The 22,918-nt window shown below is 43.0% G+C and overlaps 1 protein-coding gene and 1 long non-coding RNA gene across 7 annotated transcripts in view; one reads left to right on the top strand and one right to left on the bottom strand.

The window, feature by feature from the left end:
• Positions 1 to 22,918, top strand: part of POC1A (POC1 centriolar protein A) — a 163,404-nt gene that overhangs the window by 45,572 nt on the left and 94,914 nt on the right. For all 5 annotated transcript variants that reach the window (XR_012906534.1, XM_075939433.1, XM_075939430.1 and 2 more), the window contains exon 10: positions 20,939 to 21,073. Coding sequence is in view for 4 of the 5 variants with exons in the window: in XM_075939433.1 (XP_075795548.1) it covers positions 20,939 to 21,073 (135 nt within the window). In the remaining variant the exon portion in view is untranslated. The remainder of the gene's footprint in view (positions 1 to 20,938; positions 21,074 to 22,918) is intronic.
• The window catches only part of LOC142830963 (uncharacterized), a 53,434-nt gene continuing 43,657 nt past the window's right edge, over positions 13,142 to 22,918 (bottom strand). Inside the window, exons 3-5 of one of the 2 annotated variants that reach the window (XR_012906535.1) lie at positions 21,680 to 21,820; positions 15,881 to 16,001; positions 13,142 to 14,792 (exon numbers count right to left, since the gene is read on the bottom strand). This is a non-coding gene — a long non-coding RNA (uncharacterized LOC142830963). The remainder of the gene's footprint in view (positions 14,793 to 15,880; positions 16,002 to 21,679; positions 21,821 to 22,918) is intronic. The other variant, XR_012906536.1, reaches the window with a different exon arrangement.

Raw genomic sequence — 22,918 nt, 5'->3', positions numbered from 1 at the left:
GAAATTCAAATCCCGGGCTTCATTTGCAACTCCGTATGACTACATTAACCCCCCCTAGTTCGAACTAGGGGGGTAGTGTAGACATACCCGGAGGTAATATCTTATTGGATCATTATCTATTTGGTGAGAGGGACAAGCTTTTGAGCTTACACAAAGGTCTTCTTCAGATTTGGGGAAGCTTGTGTCTACCTGAAGTAAGTCCAATAAAAGACTTTACCTCATCCACTTTGTAGTCTCCTGTGACCAGTCAGTCATAGGTTCTGTATGTAAACTTGAAAGCTAAGGTTGCCAAATTAAAAAACAAAGCCTTCGTGTGTGAATTATAGTTTTTCCAAATATCCAACCTACACCTCTCCCACTGTAACTTGAGACCATTGCTGCTTGTACTGCTATCTGTCACTACTGAGAACAGCCTCTCTCCATCCTCTTTGGCAGCCCCCCTTCTTGTAGCTAATGGCTGCTATCAAATCCCCCATCACTCTTCTGCAGACTGACTAAGCCTTGTTTCTTCAGCCTCTGCTCATAAATTATGTGGCCCAGCCCTCTCATAATTTTTGTTGATCTCCACCATAGGGATATAAGCGACTAGTTGACTACCCAATAAGCATATGCCTCTATCAGAGAGAGGCAGCGGGGATAGGAGGGAGCAGGAGCCGGTGGTGCTGGGGAGAGCGGGCTTAAAAGCTGGTTCTCCCCACCACTGTCTCCGGCGGGACAAAAGAGGCAGAGAAGCAACAAGGGGAACTGGGAGCGAGCTGGGAATCAGCTGTCTGGGATTGAATCTGATCCCCCAGCTACACCTCTGCTACTAGGATCTTAATACATTTAAAAAGCAGAACTGCAGCAAGGTTAGCTCCTGGGCCAGGAACTAACCCCGCTGTGGCTCTGCAGTTTCCCCCTGATCGAATAGTTGATGGAATTCAATCGACTATTCAATTAGCTGATTACCCACAATTTAACATCCCTACTCCGCTGGATTCTCTCCAGTTTGTCCACATTCTTTCTGTAGAGAGTGTGTGTGTGTCGGAGGAGTGGGGGGAAAGAGTGGTAATTGGGCACAATACTCCAGATTTGGCCTCATCAGTGCCGAATATAGGGGAATAATCACCTCTCTAGGAGGAGCACTGCCAGCCGATCTAATCAGGGGTGGCCCGTGAGCCTAGGCAAACTAGGCAGTGCCTAGGGTGCTGCCAGTTGGGGCGCCCTGTGGTTATGTCACAGCCATTGATGGGGGCACCGAGCACGCCTTCCGCCTGGGGCGCCAGCTGCCGCAGCTAGCCTTGGGCCGCTCCTGCTCCTAATGCATCCTAATAGGTCCTTAGCCTTCTTGGCTGCAAGGGCACACTGTTGACTCATATCCAGCTTCTCACCCACTGTAAACCCCCAGGTCCTTTTCTGCCAAACTGCTGCTTAGCCAGTCGGTCTCCAGCCTCTAACACTGCTTAGGATTTTTCCCTCCCAAGTGCAGGACTCTGAATTTGTCCTTGTTAAACCTAATCAGATTTTTTTGTTTTGGTCCCAATCCTCCAATTTGTGTAGGTCATCTGGATGATATCCTACCCTCCAGCATATCTACCTAGCCCCCAGCTTAATGTCATTTGCAATCATGCTGAGGGTACAATCCATCCAGTCATCTAAATCATTGATGAAGAAGTTGAACAAAACTGGCCCCAGAACTATCCCTGGGGCACTTTGCTTGATACTGTCTGCTAACTAGACATTTAGCCGTTGATCACTGGTCCTGATGATCTAGCAATTACTGGATGGGGGTCTGAAGAAAGTATTTAGAATCAAAGGCCTGGATCCTGCAAATGACTCAAACTAAATAGATACTTATGCCATGCAGTGGAGCTCACTGGGCAGAGGAGTCTGTGCATATGACAGGATGAGACCCATAGAATGTATTTCTATTTTCTTGGAATATGTGATCTGAAATCTTTAATTGGATAAATTATTCTTCAGAGAGAGTTGATCACACTGTAGTCATATTTTCTTGTCAGTACAAAGAATGCCTATTGACGGGGAGGTATTTCCCTTACATTATATAATGAAATTCATATGCTAGTTAAATCATATCAGTGATAACTATGTATTTGCTGGCTTTAGTTGCCAGATTCTAGGAAGACTATGTATGGTAAATTTTTTTTGAAGAGCAAATGCTGAGCAATTGATATCACATTGACATTTAGAAACTGCTTAGATATTTATCTGTTTTTGTGCACTAAAAAGGATGGTGGTGGCGGACAAAGATTGTGGTTTGTGAGCTTAGCTTGTAAATATAGCTTTTAGTATACATGGAAAAAAAGGGAAATCCATTATCTTCAAGACTTTTTTCGTAAACTTAAATATTGGCCCTTTTTAGGGATGTTAGTGTTTGAATTTTCAAGTATGAGATATTACTGCACTCGAATAGCTGTAAGGCTGAGGTGGAATTTAGTATGTAAACCTGTATTTTCTGCTGGTTTTTGTACTCTTTGAAAACGCTGCTTTTTGTCTCATGCTTGCCAACCTTGTTTCTAGGCCCTTCTGTGATACTTTGTACTGTGGTGAAAAGTTATACCTATGGGAAAGGGAGAGACATGGTCTTAAGTGAGGGATTTTTAAAAATGTGAGCATGTCAGAGTATGATGGGCATGGGGGAGAAAAAAAAGGTAAGCTTGTCACTGATGGCAGAGGAAGTATGCTTTATCTTGTCAGATGGGAGTTTTGCAACTGTATGTGTCAAATACAGACAGTCCCCGGGTTACGTACAAGATAGGGACTGTAGGTTTGTTCTTAAGTTGAATCTGTATGTAAGTCGGAACTGGCATCCAGATTCAGCCGCTGCTGAAACTGATCAGTTTCAACAGCGGCTGAATCTGGACACCAGTTCCACTTACATATAGATTCAACTTAAGAACCCCAGGCGTCCCCAAGTCAGCTGCTGCTGAAACTGATCAGCAGCTGATTCCAGGAAGCCCAGGGCAGAGCAACTCTGCCTCGGGCTTCCTGTAGTCAGCCGCTGGTCAGTTTCAGCAGCAGCTGACTTGGGGACACCTGGGGCAGAGCAGCTCGGGTGCTGCTGGGTTGGTCCAGTAGCGCGGCCGCTCCTTGGCGCTACTGGACCAACCCAGCAGCACCCCAGCTGCTCTGCCCCAGGCGTCCTGATTCAGCCGCTGCTGGTCAGTTTCAGCAGCGGCTGAATCAGGACTCCTGGGGCAGAGCAGCTGGGGTGCTGCCGGGTTGGTCCAGTAGCGCCAAGGAGTGGTGCTGCGGGACCAACCGGCAGCGCCCCACCTGCTCTACCACAGGCCCCCGGCTTTGCTCCACATCTCCCTGGTCTGCTGGGGGGCACTAGCTGCGTCCCCCCCCCCAGCAGACCAGGGAGATGTGGAGCAAAGCGGCGGAGGACCCGGGCCAGACCCGCGGCCGCTTCCAGCTGATCTGGAAGCGGCCGCGGGTCCGGCCGGGTCCTCCGCGGCTTTGCTCAGCGTCTCCCTGGTCTGCAGACTAGGGAGACGCTGAGCAAAGCGGCGGAGGACCCGGGGCCGGACCCGCGGCCGCTTCCAGATCAGCTGGAAGCGGCCGCGGGTCCGGCCCTGGCTCCTCCGCCGCTTTGCTCCCCGTCTCCCTGGTCTGCTGGCTCCCCCAGCAGACCAGGGAGACGGGGAGCAGCTTTTCTCGCCCCGGAGGAGGCGGGCGGCGGGACCAGGCGTCCCGTCGCTCCAGTCCTCCGGGGCAAGAAATCCCCATTTGTAACTGCGGATCCGACATAAGTCGGATCCGCGTAACTCGGGGACTGCCTGTAGTTAAAAAAAACAAACAAACAAACGTGGCATATATTCCAGAATGAGGCCTATTGCCTTTCATCTGTCCACAGAATTTTGGTTTTTGAAATAAGTAGTCTTGGTAGAATTCAGGTTTTTTATATAGAATTACAACAGCTAATACTGATGCTTATTTTTTAGCCTTTTTCTGTAATTTATTTAAATTTTCAAAGTTGGGTCAAATTACCAAGGGGGTCACATAATTGTTTAAATAACTGTAGATGTTTAGATTCAAGAAGTTTAAAACTTTATGATCATTAAAACAAACTGTCAACATCACATGTCAAAATACACAAAGTAAGTATCCTTAAACTTTAGATTCTTAAGCAAAGTTCTACCTTCATGTATCTAAATTTTGGTTATTGGTGAAATATTTTTCTTTGGAGTGTGTACACAATGAAATCCACACTTGCCAATAAACATCTAATCCAGCCAATCCTGGAAATGTTATGGATGTGTTTAAATGGGACAGCCAGCAAGTGTATTAAATAAGTTGTCCTAACTTAGAACAACACATCTGGTTATGACTGAATGATTCAGGTCTTACTGTTTGGAAGACCGACCTTATGCATTCAGATATGCAAAAATTGTCTGAAGGCTTCATTCTTCCAATGTAACGAATAGTCCTCTTAGCCTTCTTCAGTTATAACTTGTGTGGATGTAGATGTGAAAAGGTGTGTATCTATGTTGCCTCTAAATTTTTTTCATCCATGTGTGGGAATAAATTATGTGCATCAAAGCATGTGCAGATCTGCACCACCAATAGAAACACTTGCTGGCTCCTGTGGGTGCTCTGTTAATCAGCTGGGCAGCATTGGGATCTCTCCTGGGTGGCTGCCCAAGTGCTCAGCTTACAAGGAACACTGGTGTGTATAGCCACACACCATCTATACAGCTTAAGTCTTAAGGGGAACACCCAGTATCACATTTTCCTATAGCTTTAGAGGGGTAGCCGTGATGGTCTGTAACCAGAAAACTCAAACAACTAATAGTCTAGCAGCACCATAAAGACTTAAAAAAAAAAAAAGTCAATCGTATCATGAGCGTTCGTGGGAACAACCCACTTCTTCGGATGAATGGAATTATTAAAAATCCAGTTCCAGAGTAAAAAGGGGATGGGGGAGAGGGGATCATCTTCATGTAACATAAACACTCTAATTCATTATTTTTCCCTTTTCTTCCCCTCCCATCCCCTATTTATTTTGGAACTGGACTTTTAATAACTCCATTCATCTGAAGAAGTGGGTTGTACCCACGAAAGCTCATAATACCGTTGACATGTTTGGTTAGTCTTTAAAGTGCTGCTAGACTATTCGTTGTTTTTTAAGCTTTTACATTTTCCTACAGTAATCTTAATTTTCAGCTTGTGTTTAACAGGTTTTGTGTGAAATTTGGAAGCTAATGGTATAGGATAGTGTTTCTCAACTTTTTTTTTTAAATAAAGTACCCCTTTAAAAAAAATTCAGTACCTACAGCTTTCAGACACTATTTTTTTTTCTACCATTGAAACGCATTTGTTTAAACAACTTAATCCTAGCCAGGCAGGCGATTAAATTTTTGGGTGCAAAAAGTACAAAAATAATACAGTGCTGTAAAACTTAAATTCAGTTTTCTTCAAATTTCAGTTGTGTTGATGTACCCCCCCTCCCCCCGCATACTTCTCTCGAGTACCCCTAAGGATACTCATATTACTGATCGAGAAACACTCGTATAGGAAACTTATGAAAAATAACATTATAGCTGCAGTACATTCTAATGAAAGGGACAGTAGCCAGTTCTGTTCCTAAACAGATGCTTTTCTGGTCTGAGCGTACTTGACCTGGACTTATCCTGTTGGAAAAGCTAAGTAGGTTTGGAACTCTTCCCACACCAGTGGATTTAATGCTTCCTTCATTGGTCACTTACACAATGAATGTCTTGGTTCCTCAGCATCTGTAAAAGGGGCTGGGACATGTTTCTATAGAAGACTTAATGTTGATTCTTAGTGACTTCAGAAAAAATGACTGTCTGGTAAGTTGGACAAAATTCTTTCCGAACAACCAAGAAACAGAATAATTTTTAAGAGCTCTAGTTAAACATTCTTCTGATACACACTAGCTTTACCTTTTTACCTCTTCTGCGTGCTTCCCAGTTATCTTTGCTATCTGAGTGCATGCACTTTCATATGTTTAACTGTGATGTCTTTCGTGTTGTCTCTTGTCTCTTTCAAAACTGTTAAATGCAATAAATGCCAAGGCATCCAAACAATTAGTTTAATTACCAGCTATTTATTATGAAGATTTTATAGTAGTAAAGCATATAGTTCACCAAGATCTGTGACTGACAGGTGGGGTAACAAAAATACAATTATGTGCACAATTTAACAAACAAGGGAAGAGGGGATTGGGTTGACTGGGACAAGTAGGGAAAAAAGTGAGAAGTCAGGTGGAATGGAATCTTGAAATTATTTGAGCATCTCACATTTGGATAAGGAATGCTATCGAGATGGGGGTCCACATTTTTTTTTAAGTCCTATTATTGCTCTCTACGTAGATAAACTATCCTTTCTTTGGCTGCTACTCAGACAGATCTGAATACTTCTGTTCTGGGCATCAGTCTACTCCTCCATTTTTGTAAAATCATGTGCCTAGTAATCATTGCTGCTCTCAAGAACCGACATCTTTGCCCCCCACCCATGCAAAACACACTGTCCCTGCCTGCCGCCTCTGGGCAATTAAAAACCTGCTGGGGGCCTCTGCCGCTGCCACTGGCAGGGCCGCATGGCTAGATTGTTTTCTGGCTGCTAGTTCCATGCCACTGGCACATTGCTATGTCTCAGGGGAGGTGTATGCAGAGTTGTCCTGTCCGTAGGTATAAGCTGTGAAACTGACTAAATATCAGCAATACCAATTCTCCTGATTTGATCACAAGCCTCCTGATAATTGGGGCTTTTTGTTGTTGTTGGAAAGCTCCTGCCACATCCTCACGTTGGGATCCTGTGCCTCTGCCTGGGGGTAATGAAAGCGAAACCTGCCAGCCTCACCCTGCTGGCCGCAAAAGCATGTCAGCATGGCTTCATGGACCACGCTGTGCTGTCTGTGACTGCGACTACATGGGTTCTGGGAGCTGTCTCCCCTGGGCCAGCAGCAGCACAGGCCTAATTTAAATAACTTTTCCAAAATATTTCACAAGCAGGATTGGGGAAGAACGTGGGCTGTAAGTGCCTCGCAGGCTAGGGGCTTGAGTCCCCTGTACTAAGACATCTGGACCAGATGGATGCTTTCAGTTGTTTTAGTTGCAAGTACTGCCATTCCACTGAGATTGGCAGGTTGTATAGTTACTTGATCACCTTTCCAGACGACTGTATCCCTTTCTGGGAGTCTGATTTGTCCTGTGTGCCCCAAGTTTCGTCTCCCTTTAAAAATTTGCAAAATCTGACACATACGAAAGTGTCACAGCATACTACTACTGAGAAATTGCTGACTTGCTCATATTTACCATATAATTATAAAATAAATCAACTGGAATATAAGTATTGCACTTACATTTCAGTGTATAGTGTTTCATATAGTGGCTTGTTTATACTGCTGTATAAATTTTAGTTTTCCCTGACTTCTCTAGTGCTTTTTGTGTAAACTGTTATAAAACTAGGCCAATATCTAGATAATTGTACCCATGGGAGACATCTGCGTACCTCTGGTTAAGAACCTCTAGCTTAACTGTTAGTCATGGATGACAGCCATGAGTCTTTTCTAACTGGGCAATTCATATGATGCCTGCTCAGTCAGGTCTTCCAAACTGTTGTCACCCCCCCCCCCCCCCCCCCCCAATTTGCAAGGCTGAGTTACCTCAGATAGATGCTCTTGCATAATGGTGAGGATGAAATTGATACCCATTAGGTAGGATAGCCCAAACCCTTCATGCTGCCAACACAGTAGACATCTTATTTTTCTCCACTGGACAAAAGATGAATGAAGCAGTCTCCAAAGGGAACTAGATGGATCAATATCCATTCAGTTTCCACCCATGCAAGTACACTAGGGTTAGCATTCTGGAACCAGTTTAGTATCAAATGTGTAAAAGCATAATAGTTACTTTGCAAGTCTGGGAGTCCAGATCCATCCAGACTAAAGGGAGCTGGCGTGTTTTTAAATGGTAGTCACGGGCATTGACCTGGACCCTATGGAATCTCTCATGATGTTGTTAAATTGTCTAGAATAAGATGGAAGTATATTTACAGATAGGCCATTTAACATACAGAGAAGCCTAGGCAGAACATTAATTTTGATTGTATTAACCCGTCCCCACAGGCTCAGGGAGAGAGGATGCCTCCTATTTGTATCAAAAGGGATGAGAGAAAACAGGATTTAAATTTATCTGCTCTAGTTCATTAGTGTTTCTTGGTATCTTTATACATAGGCAAACTGGTGCAATCAAGTTCCTGTGGAAATTCCATTGAGGAAAAAGCCTCTCTACTTGATAATTTCAATGTTTCCCATTTAATCAGTATTAGATACTGTTCTGAATCTTTGAAGTAGTGATAGAAGAGCTGGAATAGTGGTTTCTGGTTTGAACATGTACAAAAGCATTTACATGAATTTTATATTCTGTGGAACCAGTTGTATGCCTCAGATGAGCCCATATAGCTGGTGCCTGGGGCTCAAAAGCCAAATCAAATGATACTTTGCTGAGTATCATAGAGGATAAGCTGTGTGATTGATTTTTTTTTTTTATAGACTTCCTAAACCCCAGTCTACCTGTCGCATTTTAGTCCCTGCTAAATGCGTGCAGGGTTTTGTACCATTTTCTCCTTTTTCCACATTTTCCCTGTGGTCTGTCACATTGCTCTCATTGCTGAGTGCAACATTCATTCCGTTATCCAGTCATTCTTTATGTAAGTAAATTCTTCCTGAATTACTCATATGTCAGATGTTTTTTCTATTCTGACCTCTTGGTTTTCAATTTAGTAACGATCTCTAATTTTGACTTCAGCTCATACTTCCCTTTTAGCCGCCCCCCTCCCCCCCCCCCCCCGCTTCTAGTCGCATCTTTTCTTGGCATGCATTTTCATCTAGCTACATGGATTTAGAACTCCCATTAACAGATAGAGCCCTGCATAATCAGCTGTGAATAAAAACAAAACCTCAAACTCAACCCTCTTGTATTCTACATTGAATAGGAGTGATGGTGCAATGTTTGATTACTATAGAATGGTGCCGTGGGTGTCTTATTTCCTTCCTATAGTTGCTCCACTTAGTGGATGACAGTCTGCTACTGCTACCATTTGCTTTGTTAGCTCCATGCAATGGATCTAAAGGTTCCAACCCTGCTGATGACGTGTGATGCCACATGATGGAATTTCTGTTTCTTCTTTGAGTACATATTTACCTAACCTTATGCTCTGAAGTGGTGAAAATATTCAAAAAATTCAGCCTGAATCGAGAAGACACTATGAAAAATTTCAACATACATGCTTAAAATTTGACAATGTTGATTATAAGCAGCTGAGAACAGGAGTCTGCTCATGGAAAGTGTCAGGCAATTGTAACTGTAGATACCACTTTTTGTGTCACTGGTACTAGGAGGGGTATTATGTTTTCAAATTAGATTAAATCTCAGCAGCTTTATCTCTATTAAAAAAAATTAGAAGACTTACCCAGTGTTGCTCAGGTCCTTCCGGGCAGGAGACTGAGAAGGTGGAGGAATGCAGGGGCTCGGAGCTGTGGGGGGCTCAGAGCGGGAGGCTGGGGGTGTGGGTGTGCTGGAGTCAGGGTTGGGGAGTAGGGATGTAAGTGATTCGTCAACAATCTCATAAGCAAAAGCTTATTGGATAGTCGGCTAGTCACATCCCTCCCCCTTCCTGCCTCTATCAGAGGCAGCAAGGGCTGGGGGGAGCCCATCTTGGTGTTACAAAGGCAGGCTTGTGCATACAGAATTGATACAGTGTCTTGAAACATCATTTTAATCTTTTTTGTGCACTTTTAGCCCTGCAGCACAGGGTGCTGCTCCATCCCCCACTGATTAACTGGAACTGGTAAGCATCACCTGTTAACCTTCCGCATCCCTAATGGGCTGCATCAACTTTTGTTTTTGAAGAATCCATTGAACATTCCTTTACTCACAATGAAGATTAATAGATATTAACAGCCACGTCTGAAATGGTTGTTTTGCTGAAGAGCAAGTATTCTGCTTTGACAAGAATTTTTTGCAGAACTAAAAATGAGAACGATCCAAGTTTTATTTTCCTCTCATAGCAGCGAATAGATTTGTTCTTCAGCTAACATCTGGCACTTATTGAGTGTTCAGCCTGTTGGACGATAAAGCAAGTCTATGACAAAGCATTATTGGAGAGATGAAAATTACCTTTATTTCAGGAGTGCCATTTCAGGCTAATTAATGTAAATTTGCCCACTTGTGCTGCTGCTTTATGTGGCTTATTTAAATACTTCAGGCATAATCCAAAGAGAGAAGCAAAATTTGTTCCTTCCCCGTGATTTATTTTATGTCTGTTTTAGAGAGTGAGTCAGTCCTTAGCTAATTAAAAAACCTTACTTCATGTTTATTTGCACTAATAGTTTAGAGAGTGAAATAATAAATGTAAACATTACTGTTGTGATTTCTTATTTGACTACAAAGGAATTAATGACACCAGTAAACAAAATGAGACACTAAATGTAAGTCATCGCAGCATCTGCTGTACTGTTTTATTGAATGGGTCATTAATGTGTATTTTGCTTTTTCTTTATTGGGCTTATGTCTTTAAAAAAATGCACCCAGTTACACATACCTCAAAGAACACGTTTTAAGTATGTAAAATATTTGGTATGTCGAGAACCATTCCCTCACATGCTTTCCTTGAATTATCTTGAGTTGTTTAAGACAGTAATCTTTTGGTGGTCCAAAAGGATTTCTAACTCGCCTGTTCAAATTACTCTCTCGGGCCCAATACAGAATTCATGTCAGGGTGTCTTTAGGTACAGAAACTGTTCTGAATTTGTATTGGCATTTTATCCAGCTGAAGTCGTATGGTATGTTGATCTGCCAGAGATCACTTGTATACATCCAAAACTCATAGTGCTTTGGATATTTAGACACTGAAGTGGTTGATGTCTCTTGCCAAAAATTCTTAGGCTGTATTGTGGTTTGAAGTTATGCTGACCAAAGAGCATTGGCGAAAGTGAAACTGGAATTACCTTTTCTGACCAAAGACCAGAACTGCCTCTTGGGTTCAGGAAGTGGCAGGAGCAAGAAGGAAAGAACAAATCACCTGACTTTAGAGAGAGCAGGAAGGAGTGAGTCATAATTCTGTTATCTTAGGTAGAGAGAATGTGTGATGTGGATCCTGCAACTAACTTCTCTTTACTATTAATATACTCTTTTCTTTAGGAGCACCTGATAATACTTGAAATTCTACCTACCCAAATAATTATTCTTCTAAGGGGGTACCAAATACAGTCTCTCTGTAATTGCACACCTGGTCAATATCTTTGCTAGCTACAAAATGTTATGTGCATAAAGTCATAAATCAAAGAATCCTAGTGTTAGAAGGGACAAGGGTCAGTCTGTCTCCTGGAAAGATGCAGGATTCATTGCATGTAAGTCATCCAAGACAGATGGTTAGCGAACCTCCTTTTGAAAGCCTCCAGTGAAAGCTTCCACAACCTCCTCACGTAGTCTTCTTACATATTCACACAGTATGTAGCGGGTTCTTTGATCACTGTGGTGATTAGGTAGTTCACATTGTCACTGGAGTGGACAAGGACCTGGACACTTTGGGCACTATTTCACCAAAAAATTTCCTATCATTTAACTTTCTACAGCAAAACTGTGGAATTACTTCTTCTATTGTTTGCTTTTATTCTCCTGTCACTTGAGCCTCTCAACCTGCCTTAGACACTGGCTCCAAAACATCGGTGTTCAGGAGGTACAGGCTCTCTAGTCTTTTTATAAATTGAGGTGTAAAGTTTTTCTTGCCAAAAATCCTGTGGAGTCTTCGATGACCACAGGACTGAGAATCAACTACTAGGTATACTTTTCTACCTTGAAAATAGTACAGACTGCTACTTTCTTCCAGCTCTAGCATGGAAAGAAGGCAGATATGGCCCAGAAAACGTGAGCATAACTGTTGCATGGATACCATGGAATTTTGGCACAAAATACAAACCAAATGGAATGCTTGGATGCCGTGGAAATTGGTTACTCTGAAAAGACATTGTAGGAATTCAATTGTTTTTCTTAATGCTTCTGGATTTTCCCTTTAAACATTTACTAGTATCAGTTCTCTTAGTCAGCAAAGTGACATTTGCTAAAGGTAAAGCACAGCTGAGTAGAACAAAGCGATACAGAGAAAGTTAAGAAGTGAAAGGTGAACAGTAGTAAAGGAGTGGGGGGGGGGGAGGGGGGAAAGAGAAGCTTGTGATAGGAATGCCCATCTGTAGAAAAGAGGAATTTCTTGTTTTATTTGGGGAGGAAAAAAAGGTGCTGCGGGAGAGGGAACATCCACTCAAATGTCTTGTATGGAAATCTAAATTTTCTCCGCTAACATTTTCCTCCCTTTGCTTCATGAGCTCTTTGTTTTATGTTTGCTAGTGAAACACTCGTGGTAATACTCTGATAGGACCGCTAACGGCCACCATATCAGCATTTTATTTTGTTCCTTATTTAGCAAAGCTAGATGGTGACGCCTTTTGACTGGAAGTATCCCAAATTTGTTAGTGCCTCATCTGATCACTGTAGGAAGGTGTATCAGTCAGCTAGGCAATGGTGCCTTTTGAGTTTAAAGTTATTTGATTTATTGAAATTCAACTGTTCATCTTCCCATGTAATCTTGGACTAATAAACGGAATACTTCATGGTTTACAGAAAAAAACAAGGGTGTTAATGTAGATGAGCCATGTATTAATGTCATAACTAGGCATTCTCGGTGCCAGCAAAAGGAAAAAAAGCTTCAGTTCAAAATATTTGTGGATAAAGATGCTAGATGCAGATAGGGACCATCGGATCCGTCCTGCATTTCAGCATTGTGTGAAAGTATACCTCAAACAAAAATGTGCATGGTGTTCCGAGGATATGCCAGGACCTCCTCGAGAGCAGGAAACCCTCTCCCCATCAGAGCTACGTGGCTAAATGGATAAGGTTCTCATGCTGAGCAGCTGGTTGCTGCATCTCCCCATTGGATGCTCTGATTCAGTTGTTCCTGGATTCTCTGCTCCACTGAAGAACCAGGGCCTTGTTCAAGGTACATCTGGTGGCTGTTTCTAGCTTTCATCCCTCATTCCAGGGTCATACAATCTTCTCCCACAAGGCCAGCAAATTCCTCAGGGGCCTGGAGCAGCTTTTTCCCCTCAGTTCAGGCCTCCAGTGGGACCTGAGCTTCATCCTGGCCAGGCTCACAGGGTCTTCCTTTGAGACATGAGTCACATGCATCTGGCCCCATCTGTCCTGGAAAGTCACCTTCCCTGTAGCAGTAACATCAGGCAGACGAATCTCTGCGCTGCGATCCTTGACCTCCGAATTTCCAGTTTCACTCTCACTCAACCTTTGTTCCCAACGTGTCCACTTTCCACCTCTTCCTTCAGTCCTCTGTCCCAAGCCCCACTCATCAATGAGGAGAGACGCCTCCATACATTAAATGTGAGATGGGTCCTGTCTTTTAAACTGAACTAGGCTGTTCCAGAATTCTACCCGGTTTGTGTCTGTGGCAGGGCAGATGAGGAGCCAGTTGATCTTCACCCAGGGAATTTCAAACGGCATCACTTTGTGCATCAGCACCTGCTATGACTTAGCTGGCATCCTCCACTGCTGATCATGAGAGCCCATTCAAACAGTGCAGGCCTCTTCCACAGCGTTCATACTCCCGTCCCGATCCGGGACATCTGTCTGACAGGTTGTCGGTGCACACTTTCACTATGCCACCATCTCCCAACCTAGAGATGACACTGGGTTCAGCAGAGCTGTACTGCAACCTTCTCGTCCTCGAATGCCTACCCACCTCTGAGTGGATACTGCTTGAGAGTCCCCAATTGTGGAATGGACATGAGGAAGAACTCAAGGAAAAGAAAGTTACCTGTTCTTAACTGGTAGTGTTTGAGATGTGTTGCCATGCTACATCCCATCTTCCTTCCCCGATACTGGAGTTTCTGGTAAGAATGAGCTAAGGGTTGGGGGAGCTATGGAGGCGCCATTCCCGGGGTTGCTAGCGGTGTCTGTGTCCCCTCACGGGTACTGCTAAGGGAAAAAACTTCCGGTACCGGTGCACATGGCGATGCATATACCTATTTGTGGAATGGGGATGAGGAACAGATAACGGTCGTGGGTATTTTTTTTTTTAAATGCATGGGTGGGATACTTTTTTCCAATATGCCTTACTTTAACACTTATCATATGAAATTCAACACTTTATTATGTTTCCATTCACCCAGTTAGGTGAGATCCTTCTAACCCTCACAGTCTGCTTTTTGAATGGGTTGACACATTTAGAATCCTGTTGTATTTGTTCAAATAATGGTATTTTGCATCAGTAAGCAGGGGGAACTAGAAAACCTGAGGATGAAGAGTGCCCAGGAACTGGTATTGTGTAGTACCCATGACCTTCTTGACTAGTTTATCTTGAAGCTAAGGAGAATTTCCACTGGATGTCACTGTTTACTTTCCATAGATACAGTTAAAATAACATCTTACCTGTAGTGAAAATGACTCTGGAAGTGATTTAAATATCTTTTGTTTGACTTGCATAATGAAGTCTCAGATAAGACAACCTATACTACCCAGTTTCTTTCAGTTAGTTCCTGCTTTATTCCAACTCCCAAGCCCTTGAACAGTCTAATCTTTGTATATCAGACTATCCATAGTTTGAACGTTGTCAACTGTTTTCTTTCTAACTTAACTTTATTTTTAATAATCTAGAGTTTTCTAAAAAACCTTTTAAGTGGTGCCTGCTGACTTCTTGTGAATTCCTGTTCTTGTTTTTAAGAGGGTTTTTAGCTCCCCTTTTAGCTTCTTGAGAGTCTGTCAAACAAGGGAGAAATAGTGAAACTGATTAGAGGCAAAGTGTTAGCAATTAGATAAAATAGACTACCAAAAAAACCCCAACCCCCCCCCCCCCCCACTTTTTGCTCCTACTTTCTGCTATATAAAGCTTTGGGTGTTAATTGTAACAGTCAATATAAGGGTTTGAGATAGAAATGTGACTAAGCTGTTAGCACCCCCTTTTTCATCTCAGAAGCGACCTGTAATTTTATATAATTCCTTATTAATTTGTATCTTCAATGGGCTTATGTTCCAAAATTGACTTGTCTAAGACCTAGCAGGATGGTAGCTGCATAGAATACTATCTAGTTACAACAATTATCATAAGTTTCAATGTGAAGGATTTTGGAATGAAGGCTGATTTATTTCCACTGTCTCCATGGGTCCCCAAATAGTTGAAGTGTGCCTTTTCAAACATCCCACTCTCCCCACCTCTAATATCATCAATTCACAGACACTTACCTTCCTTCCTTCCCCTCCCCCCCCACATCCCCCTCCTGTTCTGAAATGTGATTTGTCCTTTTCATATGTGTTCACTTTTTTTTTTAATTGTATCCTTTGGTATATATGGTTGTGACTATTTTCTTCCACTATTTGATCTGAGGAAGTGGGTCTGGCCCACGAAAGCTCATCATCTAATAAACCATCTTGTTAGTCTTTAAAGTGCTACATTGTCCTGCATTTTTTTTTTTCAAGTGGGTGCTCTAAAGAAATCATTTGTTTTTCCCTTTGTCGCTAAGTGCTATATTTTGTTCAGAAACTGCATATCCATTCTTTTTTAATGTTCAGCTGCTTCTTGCTATATTTCCAATGCCTAATAAGCAGATGTAATAATAAGATACTTACTTAATGACATGTACATTTGTTCAGTTATGCTGAATAAACTGTTAGCTTGAACTATGACTAAAATAGATTAAACCTCCACAGCACTGTCGTTGTCCTTAGTGTCCTTCCCCCAGAATTCATCTGGCAAGTTACCTTACAATTTAGTAGTAAGGGAGTGCAGGAATCTTTGTGTAATAGTGACACTTGACAGTGCTGAAACAATTGTGGTACATAGCTGGTACCTGTGTCAGGCTTTTGATAGCATGGATTATTTTTGTAGCATTTTCTCTTTTTTTCATTTGCTTGAAGAATGCACATGAACTTCCTTCCAGTCCCATTGTAGTCATCAGCTTACCACATGCCCTGTAAGTTTATTAAAAACAAGATGGCTGCTACTTGTTTTCAAATGCACTGTAACAGAAACAAAAATAGCCCTATGACAAAAATGGGAAAACAATGTATTCTTACTTTTCTTCAGTTGGGTGCAAAATTCCAGTAGGCCATATTGCTACTTCCAGTATTCCAGACACAGATTAAGGGTGGTTGTTACAGAAAAGTTTGCAAGCACGTGAACTTCTCAGGGCAAGACACAGGTCTCTCCTGAGACCCCACAGTGATATTTGTCACTGTAATCTGGGGAACCTAGTAACAAGTTAATGATGGGATGTTTTCCAGTAATGCAGCAGCAACCTCTGTCATTGTTGTACTTGCACTGTGCCAAAAGGGGTGGCAGTGGCTTTGGGAAGAACTGCCACTCAATCTGACATACAGTTATGTAGCACAGGCTTTTTCCCAAAGAGAACTTCCTTCATTTAAAAAAAATAGTAATATGTCTACTTTTCTGCCCTTAGTCGTTTTGTCGGGGCTCAATTCCTGACTCTGGCACTCCAAGGCTGTGTCTACATTGGCACCCTTTTCTGGAAAAGGGATGCTAATGAGACACTTCGGAATTGCAAATGCCCCAGGGATTTAAATTTTCCCTACGGCATTTGCATGAACATGGCTGCCGCTTTTTTCCGGCTCGGGGCTTTGCCGGAGAAAAGTGCCAGTCTAGACAGGTATCTTTCGGAAAATAAAGCCTTTTCCGGAAGATCCCTTATTCCTGATTTTAAGTAGGAATAAGGGATCTTCCGGAAAAGGCTTTATTTTCCGAAAGATACCTGTCTAGACTGGCGCTTTTCTCAGCAAAGCCCCGAGCCGGAAAAAAGTGGCAGCCATGTTCATGCAAATGCCGCGGGGAAAATTTAAATCCCCAGGGCATTTGCAATTCTGACTGGTCTCATTAGCATCCCTTTTCTGGAAAAGGGTGCCAATGTAGACTCAGCCCAAGTGCAGAAGATGGGGCCCCACAAAGACTTTAAATATACCTAGCCACTACAGGCACTGGTTACAAAAACTTCCCCAGAGTCACAGATACACTTGCTCTGAGAAATAACCAAAAAAGCTGCCACTGCCAAGTGAAACAACCTCCTTCCGTCTTGAACCTAGGAAGAAAGTACTTGGACTTCCCTTCCTCAGAGGTACCCCAAGCTCCTCTGCTACAAGAGAGCTTGAAAAAATAGAGGAAAAACAAGCTGCGGTCTTTGTTAGCTGACCCCTCAGTCTGAGAGATGCAGACACACACAGACAGACAGACCTCTTGTACTTTCCTGGACACAAGAATGAAATGATCACCTTCATGTTACATAGCAACTAATGAAAACAAAACAAAACAGAGATGATTTCTGGGAACAATGCTTAGATGGTAAATGGGAAGGGGAGGTATAGATTCACACAGAGCAGTTCAAACTATACCACAAAATTAAAGAAAAATACCCTGATCATGACTAGATTCACTTTCCCTCCCCCTTTTATTTACTCTCAAACTCCTTTTTATTCACTCCGCTTCCATGCCCCGAATTCCTTGGAGGCATGGTAGTCCTGTCTGGGTTTAAATCATTCTGTGTCTCAACTCCTGGTTTCTCTCCCACACAAAGAAACAGGCAAGGTATCTATGTCAAATTCAAATTTCAGCTGTCTATTTCGATTGGTTCTCCTGGTCCCCGGGCCAACAGCCTTGCTAGCTACCCGAGTTTGACCCCTTAGTCGCCAGATGCTGGTCAGCACCCCTCCTATCCATTACAGGTGCACAAAAGAAATCCCAGAGGCCTCATTCAGATTCGGTGTATTTAGAATCTGTTAATTACTGTACCTACCCTTTGCCCTACAAAGTCCTGGTTCTGTTTCTTATAGAGGCAAAACTGACTTCAGTTTTAGGATATTTTGGGTAATGATGTCGTTAACAGGCTTCTGAGCCTCATCTGTCCCATTTTAACCAAATCCATATTTTAAAGTCAACGGTCCTGTCAGAATCTGATCAAGATGGAAGTATGGGTGAAAATGCGCTGTTACCCCAGAAAAGGAAAAGTGATGTTTTTTGTTGGGGAGAAAGATCATCACATAAGAGGAATGATGGTGCTACCTACGTGTTGAGACCATGAGCTCTTAAACCTCTCTTTCTTGACCTGTCTCTAAATGTGATGTACAAAAGAGAGTAACATTTATAAATATTTTTCTAGGATTATTATAACTTGAACCATTTTTTTTAAAGCTTTCTGTTTCTTGCTTTGTTTACAGGTAGAGGGATAACAGTTTCAGTACAATTATTTTTCTGCTTGAGCAAGTCAGCTTCTAATGGGTTCTGACATCAAAGACCATAAACACTTGACGTGAAGATTTTGTATAATGTTAGTTGTGCTTGAAGCTCAGATACACAGGGATGGTGTGGAATAACTATAGACCAGTCAATCAAAATATAAATATATTTGAATATTCTGTGTTTGAATATCCTTTGGGGGAGAGGTTATGCCGATCACCAAATGGGCATGTAGTATTTTTTCAGGTTTATCAGGTTTCCTTTGGCATTAATTAGCTTGTGTTAGAGCAGGGGCAGACCAGATACAGGCTGGATCTGGCAGCTTCCATACTGGGACTGTCAGGCACAGAGCAGCCAGCTGCTTCAGAGCAGCCCCATACCGCTTTAAGCTTCTGACTGCTCCCTGTGGCTCTCTGCTCCAGGCGTGGGGAGTGGGAGGCTTCATGCACTGCCCCTACTCCCAGCAATATTGCTTAGCTCCTGTTGATTGAAAACTAGCCAATAGGAGCTGAGATTTTGCTGGGAGGTACCTGGAACAGAGAGCCACAGGGAGCAGCCAGCCATTTTGAGCAGCCTTGGGATACGGATCCTGCCTTGGGATCCTGCAGGGCTGCTGGCCAGGAGCCACCTAGGTAAGAACCTCTTAGCCAGAGCCTGCTTCTGGTACCCCAGCCCCTCCCTCTCCCCCCACCCTCGTGACCTGGAGGAGGGGGCAGGGAGGTGAAAACTCCCTCCCAAGCCTTGCATCTCCTCCTACACCCCTTCCTCAAGCCATAATCCTTCCTTGCACCCATACTCCCTCCTTGACCCTGCACCTCAATCACCTGCCCCAGGTCACAATTCCCTCCTTCACCAGAACTTCCTCTCAGACCCCACATCCTCTCCTGTACCGTAGTCCCCGGCCCCCAAGCTCCCTTCTGCACCTAAACTCCATCCCAGACACCACACTCCCTCCATAGAGAAGTGCATCCCTTGATCACTTTCCAAATCTTGGAGTGGCACCCCCCATCAAAAATTATTGCACACCCCTTTGCTAGACCAAACTTGTATTGGTGAAGTGTCACTGGACTGCACTCTTTAGTGGTTAAACATTTCTGGAATAGATCTAATATACAAATGGTGGACATTCGTTGTAGGGCTAGGGTTCCCACTCTTCCCAACAATCTCTTTGCATTACACCGGTAGGGTCCTCCAGGGCGGGATCAGGGCCTTACTTTACATTAGACAGCAACTGGAAGGAATGGAGGGCACCAAGCAATGCTTAATATGTAAATAAATGTTTTATAATTATGTTCTTCCAACTTCTCAAAAGCTAGGTAATCTAGAACTCCTGTGGATTGTTAGGAGGCAGGGCTGTTGATTTTAAATATATTTCTATTTCAGATAGGGCAACAAAACTGTCCTAGCCTTAAAATTACAGCATTGTTGTATAATGTATTCAAATGACTCACATCAAGTAGGGCTGTGACAAAATAAACAGCGTTACTCAGAGAAACAGACTATTAATACTGAGCCCATGAGTGAAGAAGGCAAGGAGTCATTAGCCACATTGTAACGAAAGAGGGGCCGAGTAACATGACTTGGATTACGAGTTCTAGCACTCAAGTCTTGAGCACCTGCTTTTCTGGCTTGCACATTTTCGAGTCCTTTAACTAGTCCCAAGCAGATGTAATATTCTAAAGTGGTATCAATGACTCTGCAAGGTAATGGAGGACCAGATTCTGGATTTTAGATTCAAATTCAGTCGAATTCTGTTGCTTGTATAAAGTAGTAAGTAGTTGAACATTCAGCATCATTCATTCTGATAGTTAGTTTTTACATTATAAAAACGGCTTTCAGTTTTTAGTTGACACCAGTTCACTTCTATTCAAAAGTCAGATACAATTATGGGGCTTGTCTCCTATAAAAGATCACCTTTTAAGGAGGAAAGGAGGTAGATTTGGCAAAAAAAAATTGGTGGAATTTTGAAGTTTTCATGATAAAAATAGCTGAGATTGAAACTTTAAAGTTGGCTTGTTTTTGCAGCCTAAGTGAAGAGGGAGAGTTGAAGATCTAAAAAAAAATTAAAAAGACCAAACTGAAATTATGAGCATTTAACTTGTATGTGCACAGGAATATGTCTGCTTAATTTTACATGCTTTTGGTGTAGAAGTCAACTTTAATGTAGCCATCAGATCTGAAAAGTAAGCCTGTTGTTGCCTACATTGTTGCTATAAACCTCTCTGCTTCCAACAGTGTTGGGCTAAACCTGTAAGAGATGTTCATCGCCATGGTAACTTGTACATTCTCACTTGTAAGGATTTATTTATAATGTTTGCGTGTGTGCAAAAGTATATAAATTGTCTCCCTCATCTCTCTCTTCAGGTACACTTTGTGCTTCTGTAGCACTGTCTCTCCAAGTAGCCAATAGGTGTTCACAAATTTTAATAACTTGAATCATGCATTACTTCTGAGGTACATATGTTATCCCTACACTCCAGAGTTTACTTTCCCCAAGTTGCCCAAGTGTATGGCAGTTCTCCTGATTTCTGGCTGTGTGCTGTTGCCTTAATACCATTGTTCCCTTTTCATAGAAGATTCAGTTCCCCAGGACAGATCATACTGAGGCAGAAATACTTCTATTGTTTGCATTATACTAACACATGGCATCTCTTTGTTTTCCTAGACATCAGAAATGGATTGTGGTGATCCTCCTAAGAGAAACAAAATGCAAGAATCTGCCAGGAATCAGCAAGAGGAGGAGACAAGTCTTGCAGACACCTTAGAGCATATTGTTGGGCAGTTAGATGTTCTTACTCAGGTATGAAGTATTTATAGGCTCATGGTAATAGCCATGTCATCAAATGAAATACAGACTTTAAATTATGGATCCTTTAAAGCAGTGGTCACCAACCAGTAGATTTGAAATCTACTGGTAGATCTTGGAGCCTCTGGCAGGTGATCTGATGGGTTTGGCTGGGAAGCTATTAAGCGCTGGCACTTCAATTCCCCCTCCACCCACTGCCATGCTGCTCCTGCCCTCTGCCTTGGAACATCTCCCCTACCCCGGGAGCCTCCTGCTTGCAGAGCAGGGTGTGGGAGGGAGAAGGGGGGCATTGATGTCAGGGTGTCGCTTATCCCCCCATTTCTGTACCCTCTCTCCAGACAGAGAGAAGGGGATGGAGGGAGCTTGGCAATGCAAATCTTGGTCACTCTCACACTTTGTGTGTCTGTCATTCTCACAAACACACACTGTCCTTCACTCATCTCCCGGTCCCACACATACGTGGGGGGTTGTTGTTACTACTTTTACTGCTTGCAAAGTGTTTTATTTTTGGTTTTTGACTGTTCTGTGCATTTCATAATTTTCATTTCTCTCTTATGATTAAATTGAATTCTTTGAGTATTGAGTTCTAAAATGCCTAACCTGTCATGGCTGGAGTCATTATCTCTGTGGTAATTACTGCCTCTGGAAGTGGCTGGCATGTCCCTGCAGCTCCTGAGACGGGCAGGGGGTCTCCACACGCTGTCTTTGCCTGCAGATACTGCTCCTGTAGCTCCCATTGATCTGTAATGGGGACCAATTGCCAGTTAGAAGCTGTGGGCTCGGTGCCTGTAGATGAAGGGCAGCACATGGCACCATGGATCCATTGCTGTCCATGTCAGCTGCTTTCAGGAGTGGTGCAGGGCCAGGGCAGAGGTAAGCCTGCTTTAACCCCACTGCTCCATTACCTGGAAGCAGTCTCGGTTAAATGCTGCCCAGCCAGAGCCTGCTTCCCGAACCCCTGTCCCAGCCCTGAACCTCCTCCTGCCTCAGACATGAGTCCCCCTGCACACAAACTCTTTCCCAGAGCTTGCACCCTGTAACCCCTCCTGGGCCCCAACTCCCTGCCTTGGGGTAAGCCTGGAGACCCCCCCCACACACACACACTTCAAACCCATTGGCTCAAGACTAGAGCCTGTACCCCAACCCCTACTCCAGCTTGGTGAAAGTGAGAATGGGGGAGGATGTAGTAAGCAGGATGAGGCCTTGGAGAAGGGGTAGAGCAGGGACAGGGCCTCAAAGAAGGGGCAAGAAGGAAATGGGGCAATGGTATTTGGGTTTGAGGTAGATCTTACATTGCACTTAAATACAAAAACGATCTTGTTAAAAAGGTTGGAGACCACTTTTTAAATTAAAAATGTGAATAGTCTCAAACTTATCTTTTTTTTCAGAAGCTTATTGGTAAATCACGTTAGAACGACGGAAAATGTCAGATTTCTGGATAATCTAAAAAATTGTCACAATATCCTTAAAATGCTATTTTTGATAAGTATTGGACATAAGTTTACAGTCCACAACACCTGTCACTTAAATACAATCCCATCTCATCTACTAACTATTATCTTGCTTCAGAGTGAAACACGCACTGCTGCTGCTATCAGCATTTACAGCAGTGTTTCTTAAACTTTTTAAGATGAAGGAACACCAAACAATAATTTTTTTTGAGCAACACCAAGGACTTTTTGTTGAGCAAAAAAAAAAAAAAGGTTGGGGGGAGGAGGAAAAGTCGCCTGTCCCTTCAAAGGTGGCCATTTTGAACTGTGTTGTTCTCCGTGGCACACCGGTGTACCACAGAACACAGTTTAAGAAACATTGATTTACGGTCTATGTATTGTGCCACAT

The sequence above is a fragment of the Pelodiscus sinensis genome, chromosome 11 (genome assembly GCF_049634645.1).
Source record: "Pelodiscus sinensis isolate JC-2024 chromosome 11, ASM4963464v1, whole genome shotgun sequence".
Lineage (NCBI taxonomy): Eukaryota > Metazoa > Chordata > Testudines > Trionychidae > Pelodiscus > Pelodiscus sinensis.
Note: the sequence above shows the minus strand (reverse complement) of the source record. Positions and strands in the feature narration are given on the sequence as shown.